Source organism: Chiroxiphia lanceolata, chromosome 6 (genome assembly GCF_009829145.1).
Source record: "Chiroxiphia lanceolata isolate bChiLan1 chromosome 6, bChiLan1.pri, whole genome shotgun sequence".
Taxonomy (NCBI): domain Eukaryota; kingdom Metazoa; phylum Chordata; class Aves; order Passeriformes; family Pipridae; genus Chiroxiphia; species Chiroxiphia lanceolata.
In genome coordinates, this window is record NC_045642.1 from 10,577,993 (window position 1) to 10,593,744 (window position 15,752).

Here is a 15,752-nt window from a genome sequence, read left to right on the forward strand (position 1 = left end):
AGCAACACACAATATGTGGTTTAACAACATACAGTAAAAGTTTCACACCTCATGAAGATACATTCAGAATTAATCCCTGCAGAACAAAACAATTTAAGAAGTACATAATGAAGCAATTAGCTAAAAGAGGAAGGAAAGTAATGGCAATTTAATATGAGAAGAATCTTTACATGTATTACTTTTTCAATGAGAGGCACAATTAATGTAAAATGAGGCCTATGAGGCAATTAATGATGACTTCAAAAGTTAGATTTAAGGGATAATTTACATTTTAAGAGTGAAGAGCAGCTCTAGTTATGTTAAAGTATTTTCCTTTTGAAAAATCTTTTAGATCGTGGGTGTGTGTTTTTGTAGGTTGCTTACAGTTTCACATTAAGATATCAGCTTGGTTATGGAAAAAAGCCCTTTTCACATACAAACAGAAAGGTTTACCTGAAAGTATGATAGGCTTGTGTGATGATAAGTAGACTAGTCTTCAAGAACCTCACAGAGGTTCAGTAAAACAGATGAAGTAATTTTAAACATCTGTCTCTCCAGCCTGATTTCTTTCAGCATACTGTTCTGAGCTGTCACTATAGGCAGTCACCTCTTGAAGCTCATTTACATCCCTGACTCTCACTCTGCTGTGCTACACGCCAATGACACGATTCTCTTTTCTAGCTCATTCCATATCTGGAAGCAGGGAGTATTAAACCAAAACCATAGCTTCAATAAGCTGTGCATTTTCTTCTTCCTGTCCACCTATATTTTCATTTTTCTAATCATGAGTTTCTGTGCCTCAGGCCAGGACCCTGTGTTTAGTCCTACTGTTTGGGCACACTTCTTTTAGTGAGAGGAAGCTATGTGAGATCAGTGGAATAAGCAAAGCTGTTCAAGTCTTCTTGCTGAAGTCTGGGGAAAATTAGCCAAATCCATCAATACTTATTGTCAATATTCCAATTATTTAGTGAAGACTATCTGACTTCAATGGAGGTATGACTAAATAAAGATTTACATATTTCATCCAGTGAGTGTAGTTTCTAGGTCTACAGAGACAGATACCCAAATGCACATGACAATTCAAAAACTTCCAGGGTGTGATTATAAACCCACCGATTGCAACTGGAGATGTGAACATTGATTTCAGTGATCTCTGTGTCTGACCATTCTATCTGTCCTTTCTGCAGTCACCTGTCAAGATACCCAAGTAAAAATACAGACTCAAAATGATCATGGTCCTGATTAAAATAATTTATTCGTACTCACATGTATCAAGCTCATTACTGGTTATCAGTAAGCAATGAATGGTAATGACAAAGGTTAACAAGATTTACAAACAGTTTTTACATTAAATTGTTCCCCAAAATAAATTTTAAAGATATTGGTAACTATTAGTTTGTATCCACAGTAGTAATTAATTCACACTGACTATTTTTTTTGTCTTGAGGGCATCTTTAATGAGTTCTTCTAATTTTGTTGTTTGTAAACTCCACAGAAGCTAGAAATTACTTCAGCTTTTTGAGAAATCACTTAATTATTAAAAGGTTTTGTTTGCAGTCCAAAGGAAAGGATGATTTCAAACAAGGTGACATCGGCTCTGGGAGAAACTGCACAATCTGTGTAAATTTAATGAATGTAGTACATTCATTAATAAACTGCTAATAAACTGCTCAGCATCATGTAGGGTTAATTTTTTTACTAGATTTAGGTTCTATAACATGAAAAGAACATTCAGTGATTAAAGAGATAAAAAGAAACACTTCTAATGAAGAAGTGTTATATCATTTTATAATGAAGTATAAATTAAATATTCAAGAGAGGGATCAGCTTCAGAGCTGTAATTGTTTTGATTAAATATGCAAATTCAAATATGTTTAAATGAAATTGGAAAGGATTTACTAAAGGATGTGGATTTAAAAATAAAGCTAAATAGAAGGGAAGACCTTTGCCTAGTGAAACAGATTTTCCAGATGTGAATGGAATTTGCTGTAAAAAAATTGTGACCAGATGGGTTTAGACATTTGTAAGGATGTCTGCTACCACCTGTGTCCTCTCCATGGTTTTATGTGTCTGTTGCCTTTCTGGCTCTCCCAATGTGAAGATCATGTTTTCTATTTGCTCTGTGGTGTTACCCTAAACTTACTGAACATAAATTCACACAGACCTAGGACCACGATTATAACTATGTGTAAATATACCTTTGGTAAATTAACAGTATGAAGTGCTTAGAGCTTGGATAAATTCTCCAGGTAAGACATAACAACTGAAGATTTAAAAGGGAAATTCCCCTCTTTCCTCCCCCCCTGCCCCAGTAGATTCTCTGTATAAAATTAATGTTCCTATCATCTCTCACTTGCTTTGCTTAGTTTAGGTCATAGGTTTTCAGTCTTTCAGCTTTGTAAGTCTTTGCCTTGGGACTGCTACTGTCCCTTTAGACCTTGAAATTTTTTTATGGAATTTTACTACCTTTTGCTAGTGATGAAGGAACAAAGAACCCTTTTAAGAGGAGGAATCCATCTAAGTCCTTCTTGGGGCTGTACCAAATATATGAACCTCCTCAGGAAATTCAAGAATAAAGAGCCCTTTCTAAGACCCTCTTGGAAGAGAGCATTGAAAACACAGTGAAGTGGACTCTGAGAGCTCTTTGGAAGGGAAACTCCAGTTGGTGAGTTCTTTTTCTAAAAGACTGTTTGTGCAAATTGAACCGTCAGGACCAGAACCTCAAGAAATTCCCCCAAAGCAAAGCAAACTTTCTGCCTTTCTGGATCTCCAGAATCATGTGAAGTGCTCCCAAAGATATACAGTCCCTCACACTTCAAAACTTTCTGATGTCTTTACCTTGAAGGCAAAGTCTGAGACCTGTTGGCACAGTTTTGAAATTGGTGCTTTTACAACACAAAATGTGAATTGCTATTTATTGTGTCACAGTGATGAAAGCACATGTTATTTTTTACAAGTGCTTGTATATATTTAGAAATTTGTCAGGAAATTGAGACCATTGCTGGCAGTTTTCACCTCTTGCCTACGATACGTAAAACATTGTCATAGGCAACAGGAAAAGGTGCTGAATTTCCTTTTAACCATAGTTGAGGAAATTAATCACGTTTCTTCCTTGCAATTTGTACAAGCAGGTTAGTCATTAAGTATTACTGATTGCAGCCACAGTATGCTCAGAGATATAACGTTTTTCTTCAAACCCTTCTATGTGATTAAAAAAAGTCTTTGAAGCTCTTTTATCTTTAGACTTGCTGCTAAAGTCATGGGTGATAATTTGCAAGAGCTTCACTGATGTTAAACTTTTGTATATATTTATAGCCATCACATAAAATAACAGTTGTGGAGAACTAGAAAGCTATTCAGTATGGATGAAGCGTGAATAAAGAATGCTAATGACAGCAAAAAAAACCCCGTAAAATTCGCATGGGAGATGTGTGAAGTTGTGAGGAACTGACCCCTCCATTGCTATTCCTATTTCTTAACTATAAAGACAATCCGTTGTCTACAGGAATTTTATTAGACGAAGATCAGATCACTCTGAAAGGCTTTGCAATTTCCCTCTGAGTAGAGTCTTTCAGAAAATATATTTCTTAGTATTAAAATATTAATTAAAAAAAAACCTAAAAATTATATTTGACTAAAAGGTATTGATTCAGAGTACTTAATTAGTCTCTTCTGTGCACTTTTGATATGAGATTTATACCTTCTCAAGATACCTTGAAAAACATCCAGTTATCCACAAGGGGTCCAAAGCAGTGGTTAGAGCACTGTGGATTTGTGTAGGTGAGTAAAGGAGGTGGCAGGAGGTAGGAGTGATCAGATTCAAGTGGAGGGTCAATCTAAGAGGGAAAGAAACAAATTGCAAGAAATTTCCCTATTTAAAATATAATCAGGGAAGAATTGAAAAAACCCTGACACTTCTTGTAGTAGTTAATTATGTTCATTGTTTAGTATTCATATATCCAGTTCAGTACGGTGGTTAATATTTATTGTATGAATAGCAAAGCCCTTCATTCCTTGGCTGGAGGTTTTGCACGTTTTAGGGAGCTGGTAAGCCAGAATTCCATGAGGTTGCAGGAGAGTTTCATGTCCTTTGGAAGTCCCACTTTAATGCATACCTACCTACATTTTGGTATTTTACAACTGACCACTCCCTCAGTGCAATGAAATGTTCAGATAAAAGAGTTTCATCGATGTGCTGGCAATGAAAGCTTCTGGGAGAGAAAGGGACTATGGCTTGTCCCAGGTGTGACCAGCTGAGCATGTCAGGATTGTGCTTTCTGCCCTCCTAAAGCACTGTCTCTGCCTTCACTGTGCAAGGGCTCTAAGTGCTCTGACTGTAAGCTCTGCACAGCTGTAACTTACATATCTTCAGAGCCCGTGTGTTTCTTGTGTCTTCTTTAAAAATTCATTAATTAAAGGACTTTTATTCATGTTGATATATGGAAGCTATTAGTGTACACCTCTAATCCAGTTTTGCTGCATGTTAATCACAGTTTCATGGATTTTGGGAGATGTTTGCTCAGAATTAACAGAATATGGTTTCTAAACTGTTTAATACAACCCTCTGGTTCTGTCAGCATCTCTACTGATAGCTAATTAATTGATGGTAATTAACTAGTCCTTGCAAATAGAACAAAGACCAACAAGGTCTGGGAGGAAGGAGTAGCCTTTGGATTTGATTAATTAATATTTATTCAGATAGTAAGTAATTGTTATTTACAAACTATAGTACGGATTTGGTCATCTCAGGATGTTTTTTGAAAACATACAACTTCATTATAAAGTCAAATCAGATTTCACTGATTACTGAATCAATACTAAAATTATAGGTGAGTCTGCTCTTCAGATTTTCGGTTCCTAGAAATTTACTTGGAAATGCAGCTTACTACAGACTGTGAATTTTTGGTTCAACTTGTTGTCAAGATGGCATTCAGACCTAACTCTGAAAATCCCACAAAAGATTTGGTGTTCACATGTTAGACTTGGATCAAGGCCACCCCTAGTTAAAATGAGCAAAGGCTGGGCAGAGTAGGCAGTGCATGTGGTGTGTGAAGTGCTTTGTCCTAGGCTAAGTTATGACCATCTCTACATCTTCCATGTCTTTATGATACCAATTTAAGAAGTGTGCAGTGAGTAACTCTGAAAATATTTATAGCTGGATGTCAGTGCTGTACTGAGAAGTGACTTGGTCTGCAAGCAGGCATTGTGTGAACACAGCCTGATGATACTTCACATTTAATCTTTATTAGGAGATATAGCTGACCATTTATAATTAAATGTTTGACAAACCATTCATTTTGTTAGATCGTTAAGATGGATTGCCCACTTAATATGACATTTAGAAAGACGGGACACAAATGTTGTTTCCAGATTATTTATTCTTGTGCCAGATCAATTTCACATTTATTTTTAAATATTTATGATCATCTCAGTTTTACCCTGATGTTGATAATGGTTATGTTTATTTACTCTTATAGTTTTCCAAGTTCTGGACACAGAGACATGCTGAAGTCTTTTCAGCTTCCTTCCTGACTGTACAGCAGGTTCATGGGATAGCTCATTTTCCATAGAGTTCTGAAAACCAAGGCTCTGTCTCTTCTCCCAACATATGCTGAATGCAATTAGGCACCAGTTCAGAAAAAGCTTTGTAAACATTCTGAATTCATGCCCCATTTTCTGGTCTCGGGAGCTGCCAAATGCCTAAACGCTGTATTCAAGCCAGATGTCTAAATATATAAAATGAATGACTGAAACAAAGTGCCTCCTTAGTAGAGCATATGCCTATAGGATGGACAGACCTGAGGGGTCTGAGATCAGCTCCAGAGCAGGATGTTCTGTCAACCCACATCCCTGGCCACTAGGAGGGAGACCAGAATATACTCTCCTGCATGAGCTGTATGAGGAAGAAGCACCCTTCGTCTCATTCTTGCTCTCTCAGGATGAGATACCAAGCCTCAGGAATCTCTGCTGGCAGTATCATAAGGCAAACTCTGTCACTTCTCAGTGAGTACACCTGCCTCTGGGATGCTGAGGTACTTGTTCAGCAGGATCAAACAGTTGGAGTACATCTGGGGTTTCACCTGAGCAGCATCCACTCAACCATTATGAATGGGCTGCCTTGATCTTGTTAGGAAGTTTACATAATACAAGATACGCAGAAAAAGAGCTTCCATGTAAAATAATACGTGTACTTCACTGACTCTTAACTCTGCCAAAGTGTTTTTCTCTTTTGTTGAAAGCAGGAAGAGAAAATCAGAAATTAATGCAATACATATGATTAATGTTATGGACATCAGCTGTGTTGTGGGAGTGGGAAAAACTGAAACACAGTCGAGCAGGTGCAGTAACCTGCATTGTAAATGTATTGTAAGAGTAGTGACTGATGAAATTGTTCACACAACACTGTCATTAGGCAGTCTTGGTCTTTGTCACTCCTTTCTGAACTGTGTTTAAAGCAAAGCATAAGGTGCATTTATATTCTTCATCTTCCTAGAACCTGAAACTTTAGTGTTCTTAAAAAGTTGATTGTCTTAATTCCCCTGTTACGACAGGCTGCCTAGTTCTGGGTTCTGAGTGTGTGTGTGTTGAGAAGGACTGTGCAAAACCTTAGAGAAATGCCTGTAGGGCATTTCTTGAACCAGTTGTTTTTGTTACTGTTTTGAATAAATAATTTTTTTATTATCTTGAGAATAACTAAATTGATCCAGGAAGATTGCAATGAGAGGCCACTGATAATGCAGAAGTTCTGCACTAAGATTAAGTAGTAGTAGAAACTCGTGGTAGGGCAAGGTAATAACTCTCTCCTCTCACAACTGTCTAAAGAAATCCTCTCAAACAAGTCTTGAGAACTTATTCTCCTTTGCAACAATGAGAAACATAGAAATAAAACAATTTCAGTGTCTTTGCTAGATGGCCACAGAGGTGCAGGGAGCTCTCAGTCAGCAGTGTGTCTTTTTTTCCCTCCTAGGTATGGCAGTGTGGTGGAAGTGTTGAGGTTCTGCCTTGCTCCAGGATTGCCCACATTGAAAGAGCACATAAACCATACACAGAAGATCTGACTGCTCACGTCCGGAGGAACGCACTGAGGGTGGCTGAAGTCTGGATGGATGAATTTAAGAGCCATGTCTACATGGCTTGGAACATACCCCAGGAGGTGAGTCACAAAGACCAGGGTTTGCAAGCTTTGGCTTTAGATCCTTTTGGGTTTGGTTCCTACCCTGAATTTTGATTTTCCTGATGGGATTCTCTTTGTATACATGTATCTATGTATTTATGTATCATGTAAGATATGCCTATACATACACACTTACATATAAACATATATATCTATGTAGTTGTGTCTTATTCTAGAATAATTTCTTTGTCTTCTTTAAGTCCCTTAAAAATTAATTTCAAGTTCATCATCCTCACTGATGACTCTTCGTGGACATTTTAATGTTGTAGCTGTAGAAACGTGGGGGAAAAAAAGCATCAAATCTACATTACACATCTTATTTTGAATTTGAGTTTCCTATTTACCATCACTAAGAGCTATAATTCCTCCAGATTTGGGAAGAGAGTTCTGCCAAGGGAGAAGGGATGCTGACATCTGTTGATGCAAATGTGGGGTGTATGACATTACTGCAAAACCAAATAGACTAGGCTTAATAAATTAAAGGACAATTTCATTTTACTTTAATAAAATTTCTGTAAAATCTCTCTGAGTGATTTCACAACTGTTCTGAGAAACTGGTTTTGCTGCAATTTCTGTTTCAAGAGATAAAATGCTGTACTTCTCCTGCAGTTTAATAACTAAAAGAGATTAGAATCAAAAAAACAGCTAGATATATGAATGGTAATGTTGATTCAGCTGCTTTCAATAGCATCTTTCATCTCTCGTGATTAAAACTAGATAATCTTGGCAATGTGGGGAAGTCACTGTCCTATTTTCAGGTTGCAGCCTTAGCCACAAAATTTGCCATGAAAGTACCAGCAAAAAAAAAGGTCCTCTACAACCTGGTATAGGTAAAGGACTTTGTTAAAAGTTAGTCCCATGTTCATGGTATCCAAGTTGCCCTTTAAGTGTCCCTATTTTGTGTAGTCCCACAGCAGTTCATACAAGAATAAGATATTTCTGGACTGGATAGGGTTACTTATTTTTTTGTCAAAACAATTTCAAATGAAATTTATTTGTGATTAACCTGATAGATTTAAATTTCAGATTCTACTTTTTATTGTTAGTTATTTTCTTGAAGATTGCTTGATCTTCAATTGATTAATTGATTCAAATTGATTAAGTTTCAATTTTTTGGCTTGCAAAAACAGCACAAAATTTAGAAATTCCTTTTGATAACCAGGTCATACTGTACTATAGACATAGTTGCATAATATTCATCCAGATATGATTGTGGTGGAGCTTAAGCTTGTGCAAATTTGAGATTTGAATGGAATTTGAAATCAAATTCATAAAGAAGGCAAAGATAAATTGTTGTTAATGTTATTAAATTCCCATTTAACAAGTAATAATGTCTTAACTATGCTGATACAGCAGAAAAAAGTAAGCCTGCTATAACACATTTTAAAATTAATTTATTACCTAAAGCAAAAATTATTAACCAAAGGAAAAGTAAATGCAGTGTGTGAACTTAACTGATTTCTTCACATCACAAAATTCATCAAGATGTTTTCATAGTAGATCTTGTACTGCCTACACTGATTTTGTTTATATTTTTAAAGAGGAATAACAAGTTTTTTTACTATTTGAATCTCCAGTCATTTTCCCACCACACATGTAGTAATCATCATTGCACTGAACTTATATTCTCTCTTCATTTCCACAAAGACCACTGCTGTCAAACCGTAGAGGAGACTTAAAAACTGGAAATGGCAAATTCTAAATCAACTTTTAATAGTGGTAGTCTCTTCTGTAATGTACCAAGATGCCTCTGTTACAGGGAGAAATCTGTTACTATGTGCATGTACAGAACCTGTAACACAACCTTCCTTAGTTTTTCTTACCATTGTGGAAAACCAAATAAACACAAACATGCCCACATAGTTATTAGAAATGCCCTGGGGAACAGCTTAATTTTCACAGTTCTGACAGGCCTATAAAGCCTGAATCTGCTCATTGTCTGGTAATTGCTGCAGGATGTTCCAAGGCAGTGTGGAACCTTGGTGACCATCAGAAAGTTTTCCTGGCAGAAAGACTGTGATTTACAGCTGGGTACATTCAAGTGTTCACCCACCTTTCGTATTTTACTGTGTGGGAAAGAGGGAAGGACTTGGAAGAGTCCCTCTGCTCCACTTTCATGAGGCCCCACCATGAGTGCTCCATCCAGCTCTGGGGTCCTCAGCACAGGAAGGACATGGACCTGTTGGAGTGAGTCCAGAGGAGGCCACCAAGATGATTAGAGGGATGGAGCACCTCTCCTATGAGGAAAGACTGAGAGAACTGAGATTGTTCAGTCTGGAAAAGAGAAGGCTTTGGGGTGACCTAATTGTGGTCTTCCAGTACCTGAAGGGAGCCTACAAGGGAGATGAAGAGGGACTTTTTGTAAGGGCATGTACTGACAGGAGAAGGGAGGATGGGTTTAATGTGAAAGAGAGTAGGTTTAGATTAGATATTAGGAAGAAATTCTTTACTGTGAGGGTGGTGAGGCACTGGAACAGGTTGCCCAGAGAAGTTGTGGCTGCCCCATCCCAGGAAGTGTTTAAGGCCAGGTTGGATGGAGCTCTGAGCAACCTGGTCTAGTGAAAGCCTAAGCCATTCTATGATTCTATGAAGAGTGTTGGGGTTCTATTTGGTTCTGGCAGCACAGCATGTGCTCAAGTGTCCCAAATCAGCTGTAGAATTTTGAAGGTGTTCCAAAGCATTTTTATGTTCACTGTGCAAGGCCTGGTGCCAAGAATCAGGGGAAAAGTTCTGGAGACCAGGGAATTCCTCTTACTTTCCCATGCTAAACCTTGTGAGTACTGAGCTGAATCTGGAACAGTAGGAAGCACATACATTTTTAAGGAAAGCAGGAGAGTACAGTATAAAATTACACTCCCAAGCGCTGTAACTGAATCAGTCAGCATAAAGAAAATCATATACATCATTAGTGGGAGTCCTCCTTGAGACATCTAAAGGTCAGGAGCAACTCAGGCTCTGGTTGGTACAGAAACATCAGGAGAAAGAGGGAGAATTCAGTGTAAAGGAGCAAACTAAAAAAATAACTTAAAGCTTGTGGGACACTTGTAATACAGACTTCTAGTAGTCATGAGACAAAGAGACAGTGGATGAGAAAAACTAGGGATGGTGAAATACCAAAAAGGGGCAATTTTCAAGCCAAACCTAGCTTCAGATAAGGGAAAAAGATGTCAAGCCCTAATTTTGAGAGACATGCAGAGAGGACAGAGAGATAGCATTGCCAAATACTGTTACACAAGTGAGTAACTACAGGAGTAATTCTCTATCTGGAAGCTGATGAAACAGTGCACTGGTAATGGACTCTGTAGGTAATAAAAGTGCATTCAGTTATAATACTCAGGACTTTCCATGAAATATGTTATTTCAAAATGTTAACCGCAGGACCTGATTTTTCCATGGAAAAATTCTCAGATCTCTGAGAAGTCAGATGTTTCCAAAGGTTTTAGTCTTTGGGAGCTAATAACAGGAATACTAAAAAGGAGTCAGACTCATTTGGCAGTGTGTTGTGACTGCCCTCCCAGGATCTCTGGGGGCTTCTCTCTGACGTACTGAGCGTTTCAAATAGGGATCTCAGATACCATGGTGATTTCTGCATCACAATCACTTAGATAAATAGATTCAGAAAAGCACTTAAAACCCAAAGGAAAGATTCATCAAGTCCCAGAAGCAAGAACTGTGCTTTCTATGTGTTCTGCCTCTGCTTCTGGTTTTGTTTGTTGTTTTTTTTTCTCCCATCATATTCTCAGCTTTGGGAACACACTGACTTATTGCTGATGATAAAGCCCATGTGCTCTGTGTGAGCTATTTTTCTTCTCCAACTGCATGGGAGGATATTATTACTGAGGCCCTTGATGCTCTTTCTTACCTTACACAGTAAACTGTGAGGAAAAAAGCATTGATGCCTGCAGGGTTGCAAGAGAAAGGAGTTGGGGTGCACTGGAACAATTTAGAACCTTATCCCAGGAAGTCTTGTTAGTGATGGAAGTCAAATGCCTGTGAGCTGGCATCCTCCTTTTCCTCACACAAGTGGCAGATACTCCAGCAAGTGCATGAGCAGGATTTGTTCATGAGATCAGTTGGTTTTCTTACAGCACCCTACAGCCTTTTCCTCTGTCTAGTCATTTGCCACAAAAGTCAGGAAAAAATGGCCACTTGAGGAGTAGTTCCATATAGAGTTTTACGAATGATACAGGGTTTGAGGGGAGGAGAGTCACCATTTTTAAGGATGAGTTATACCTGTGTATGCCAGATCTCAGTTTCCTACTAATTAGTATACTTTGCTCATGTGGAAGTCAGTTTTGCTTCAGTTAGAAAATGCTTCCATAATAAAATATACTTGTTCTAGATTAGCATTAATTCAGCACTTTGTGATGCATTTGTTGCTTTAGCAGTTTAGAAGCCTACTTATACGATAGCTTTTTGATGTGTAACTAAGAAAATTCAGTGCTTTCAATGTTATTTTTTAATCCTGTCTTGTGGCTGACAAAATGTTGGGGGTGTTTATGGCTCAGTAAAAGCTGTTTTATAAGTAGATAGATTATAAGATTTCCCCATGAAAATTTATTTATCCTGTGTTTTGCTCTGAGGCAGGAGTGGTAGAGCACAGTGTGGAGCAAAATGTCTCATTTTACTTCCTGTCAAAGAGCAACCATGGATTTGCACTTAGATCCCTCTGTAAAAATTTCTACTGCATGATTTTAATGTGATAAATTATTGATTTTTATATACAGGGACTTTATGAAACTCGTGCTTTGTGATCTGCTCTAATGTTAAGCGAGAAGTAGGTTAGCCAGAAATGTAAAGGCGAATAAAAACCGGGAGAGAGAATATTCTGCAAATGCTTTTAACAAAAATAGCAACTTCTCTTTTTACATTATAAGAGAAATTTAATAAGTGCTATTTCAGAGAGGTGAGCAGAGCTTCCGCTCTTTGCAGTGAAATGGTGACCCAGACTTCAGAAATGGCCAGAAAGTGTCATCTACTAATGATTAGGCCACAGTGGTACAGCAGCAATAAGGTTGTTTCTAGGGGAACTTTCTGCTTCCTGCCAATTCCTTTCGGAATTGGACAGTGCCAGGAAATTAGAGAGCAGTGATACTCATTGGAAGCTGGATCGAAACCCCACTGAAATCAACAGCAGTGGTTCCATTCACCAAAGCAGCCAGTGACAGAGACCCTACCTGTGTCATAATTTAACTGAGACGCTTATGGAGTGTGTGTGGGCAGACGACTCACTTCACAACCAAGAGCTGGGAATTGCAATGGGGGAGACTCCGGATGTTTAGTTTACATGGAAGTGTATTTGCTGATGTCTTTTCTGCTTTTTCTGTCCTTTGTTTCATGTGTAGGACTCTGGAATTGATATTGGTGATATTTCTGAGAGGAAGGCCCTAAGGAAAAAGCTCCAGTGCAAGACCTTTAGGTGGTATCTCGTCAGCGTGTATCCAGAAATGAGAATGTATTCAGATACTGTCGCCTATGGGGTGGTAAGGATCTTGTTTACATTTCCCATTCTAAAAAGGTGTAATAGTGGAAGTAATTCATGAAGGAAATGCCTGGCTCTAAGTAGAAGAATCAGATAAACTTCAAGTCACCAGTTAAATAATTTGTTACTGGTTACTTGACTGAGACAGCTGATCTGCTGTCATTCATGCTGAGGTATTCTGGAAGTTATCTTCCTCCCTGATTTTTTGTTTGTTTGCTTTGTGGATTGCATTCCACACAGAAATACTCAAGGTGTTGATTTTTTAGACACATTGTCGCTGACAGTTGGAGTGTTTGTGGCAACAGGTAAATTCACAAAATAAACTCTATTTCAGCTGCAACCTTCTTAAGATTGTAGCCAGATCTTAATTTAAAATTACAGAGTCATTCAGAATAGGAAAGACATTTAAGATAATAAAATTCAACTGTTAAAGGTTGATGCCTTCCCCTATTAAACTTTCAGCCATTTAACAGCAATCCTGATCCACCCCAGAACAGATATCACAGCAGACATTTGCTAGAAGAAGTTATCAAAGACTGACATTCCAAACTAAGCAAATCTCACATAGCTAACCCATGTGTAAAGCAGCACTAGAGAGGCTCTAGGATTATGTTGCATTCAACAGAAACTGCAACTACATCCATGCATTTTGGGATCATCATCACTTGTGTGACATTAGTGCCCTTGTCTGTGTTGAAATCACACTTGAGTTGTACTGTGCTAATTAAAGCAAAGGCAATTCTTGCCCCTCAAAAACTGGCAATCCAAACAGAGAGGGCAGGTGTGCATGACATGGAAGATGAGCATAGTAAGTTAATATGGGCCCCTAATAAGGTGGTAGACCTTGGACATCTTTTTCACATTCTCATCCAGTGGTATGTTAAAAAAAAATTGATTCCTATGAATTAAATTTGCCTTTTTGCATGCAAGTGCTGTTTGGGAAACGTGACTAATAAGAGCAGACCTTACAAGTGAAAGGTTTGGCTTGAGACATTTCTCAAGAAGAAGTCTGACCTGTGTGGTTTGCCAGTATGGCTCTGCAAGAGCCTCGAGGGTGCCACAGAGCAGCAGCTCTGTTTTTGACAAATGAAGGGATTGCACATCCTACAATATTCCATGACCCCTTTGATGATCAACTAAAATAATAACGCTGGCTTTTTGTACAATGAAACAAGAGAAGAAAAGCACTTCCAACAAAGGTTTGGGTTGTTGCTAAATGCATGAGATAATGGTTACCTTCCAAAGTAGTTCAGAACAATGCCAAAATCACACCTGTGTGCAAGGAACCTCTTCCACAGACTGTGGAATTGCCCTCAGCAATTCCACAGTCTAATCAGGTGTGGAGTTTCCTGAGGAGAAGGAGGCATAGCAGCTAACAAATGCATGGTTCTGCTTGTAGGTAGCTCTGGCTAAAAAATCTCTGATTGCAGGTGGAAATGATACAATATAAAGAAAGGAAGTCCAGTGGAGAGCAAAGGGTATTTGTCCCAGGGTTAACTCCACGTTGTGCAAGTCAAAATGAAAGTCAGCAGCAGGCACCCTATGATTTTATATTCTGCTGAGAGTTTTTCATCAGCCTTTGGGCAATACACAAACCAAAAAGAATAAGAAGAGTTTTTTACAGAAATACTGATCTCAGTGGTCAATTTGGAGAAGAGAAGCCTTCAAGGAGACCTTGGAGCATCTTCCAGTACCTACAGGGGCTACAAGAAAGCTGGAGAGGGACTTTTCACAAGGACATGTAGTGATAGGAAAAGGGGGGATGGCCTTAAGCTGAGGGAGGGCAGGTTTAGATTAGATACCAGGAAGAAATTCTTTCCTATAGGCATGGTGAGGCACTGGAACAGGTTGCCCAGAGAACTGTGGACTTCTCATCCCTACAGGTGTTCAAGTCCAGGTTTTATGGGTTTTGAGTAACCTGGTCTAGTGGAAAGTGTCCCTACCTGTGGCAGGGGTGTTAGAAATATACAATCTTTAACATCCCTTCCAACCCAAGCTGTTCTATGATTCTGTGATTTAGGGACTGCACAGTAATGCACATGATGCAGTCTGTAGTCTGCAGTATAAGAGTAGCTTCATCAGCTAAGAGAGATGTGAGAAGCAGGCCTTATTTATTCTATCACAAAGGAAGTAGTGGACAACTATGGCAACAGGCAAAGGGGGAGTGTTTTAAGAAATACACAGCTTACTGATTTATGAAATACTGTTGTATAACACTAAAAGATAAAGTGCCCCAATCTTTTTAGTAGAAGAATTGCTTGGATATCTAATCTTTCATGTCTGCTTTCCTATTTGCTTGCCTGTTTTGCAGTGGAGAAAGGTGTGATGTTTCAAAGCATGTCAGCTGCTTTCTTATTCTTTAAATGCCTCCATTCATCATCTGCCTTCGTTTTTCATATAAAATATAGATATTGCTACTATAATATTAACATCAGTTTAAAAAAATACTGAGTAATTTAACAAGATATCTGAGTATGGGTGAATATCTCTTTAGATATTCTAAGTAAATTGTAGAGTTGCAGCTGGGATAAGAGATTGATATATTAAATCTGAAGAGCTCATTTTATTTTTTTATTTTCAAGATTCATAAGAGGATTGGTGTCCAAAGGAATATGGTGTCTTGTCTCTTTTTCTGTAGTACCTGATCACCAGGCAGCTGCTGTTAGGTTTCTTTTTAAAGCTTGGGACCCTAAAGTCTCTGTGTCTGTTTTACTGCTGGGCCAACCCCCTCAGCTAAGTCACATGCTGATGTTGGCAGATTTTTTTGCTTCCTTTATTATGGAGGTTGTTGTGGAAAAGATTATAGCATTCGGTCTAGGACAAGCATTAGAACTGGAGTTTATGGAAGAGGTTTTGAAAACACAAAGGTAGGGATGGATCCAAGCACGAATTAATAAGGCTGATACCCATCATTGCTTTGGATAGAGAGTGGTGCCTAGACATCTGACCATGATTAGAGTCATGGTTATGGTGACATTTATGGATGAGAGCTAGGAAGCCTAGAGAGAGGAGACTTTGTTTTATTCTCAATGCTTTAATTCTTGAGAATAATGCCAGTAATGATACCTAATGCATATTTTCTCTTTAACGTCGAGATCTGTCCTGTCTATTACTGAA

At 38.4% G+C, this 15,752-nt stretch overlaps 1 protein-coding gene across 3 annotated transcripts in view; it reads left to right on the forward strand.

The window, feature by feature from the left end:
- GALNT18 (polypeptide N-acetylgalactosaminyltransferase 18) overlaps window positions 1-15,752 on the forward strand; it is a 227,848-nt gene that overhangs the window by 163,123 nt on the left and 48,973 nt on the right. For all 3 annotated transcript variants that reach the window (XM_032692503.1, XM_032692504.1, XM_032692502.1), the window contains 2 exons: window positions 6,947-7,132; window positions 12,499-12,636. In XM_032692503.1, coding sequence (XP_032548394.1) covers window positions 6,947-7,132; window positions 12,499-12,636 — 324 coding nt within the window. The remainder of the gene's footprint in view (window positions 1-6,946; window positions 7,133-12,498; window positions 12,637-15,752) is intronic.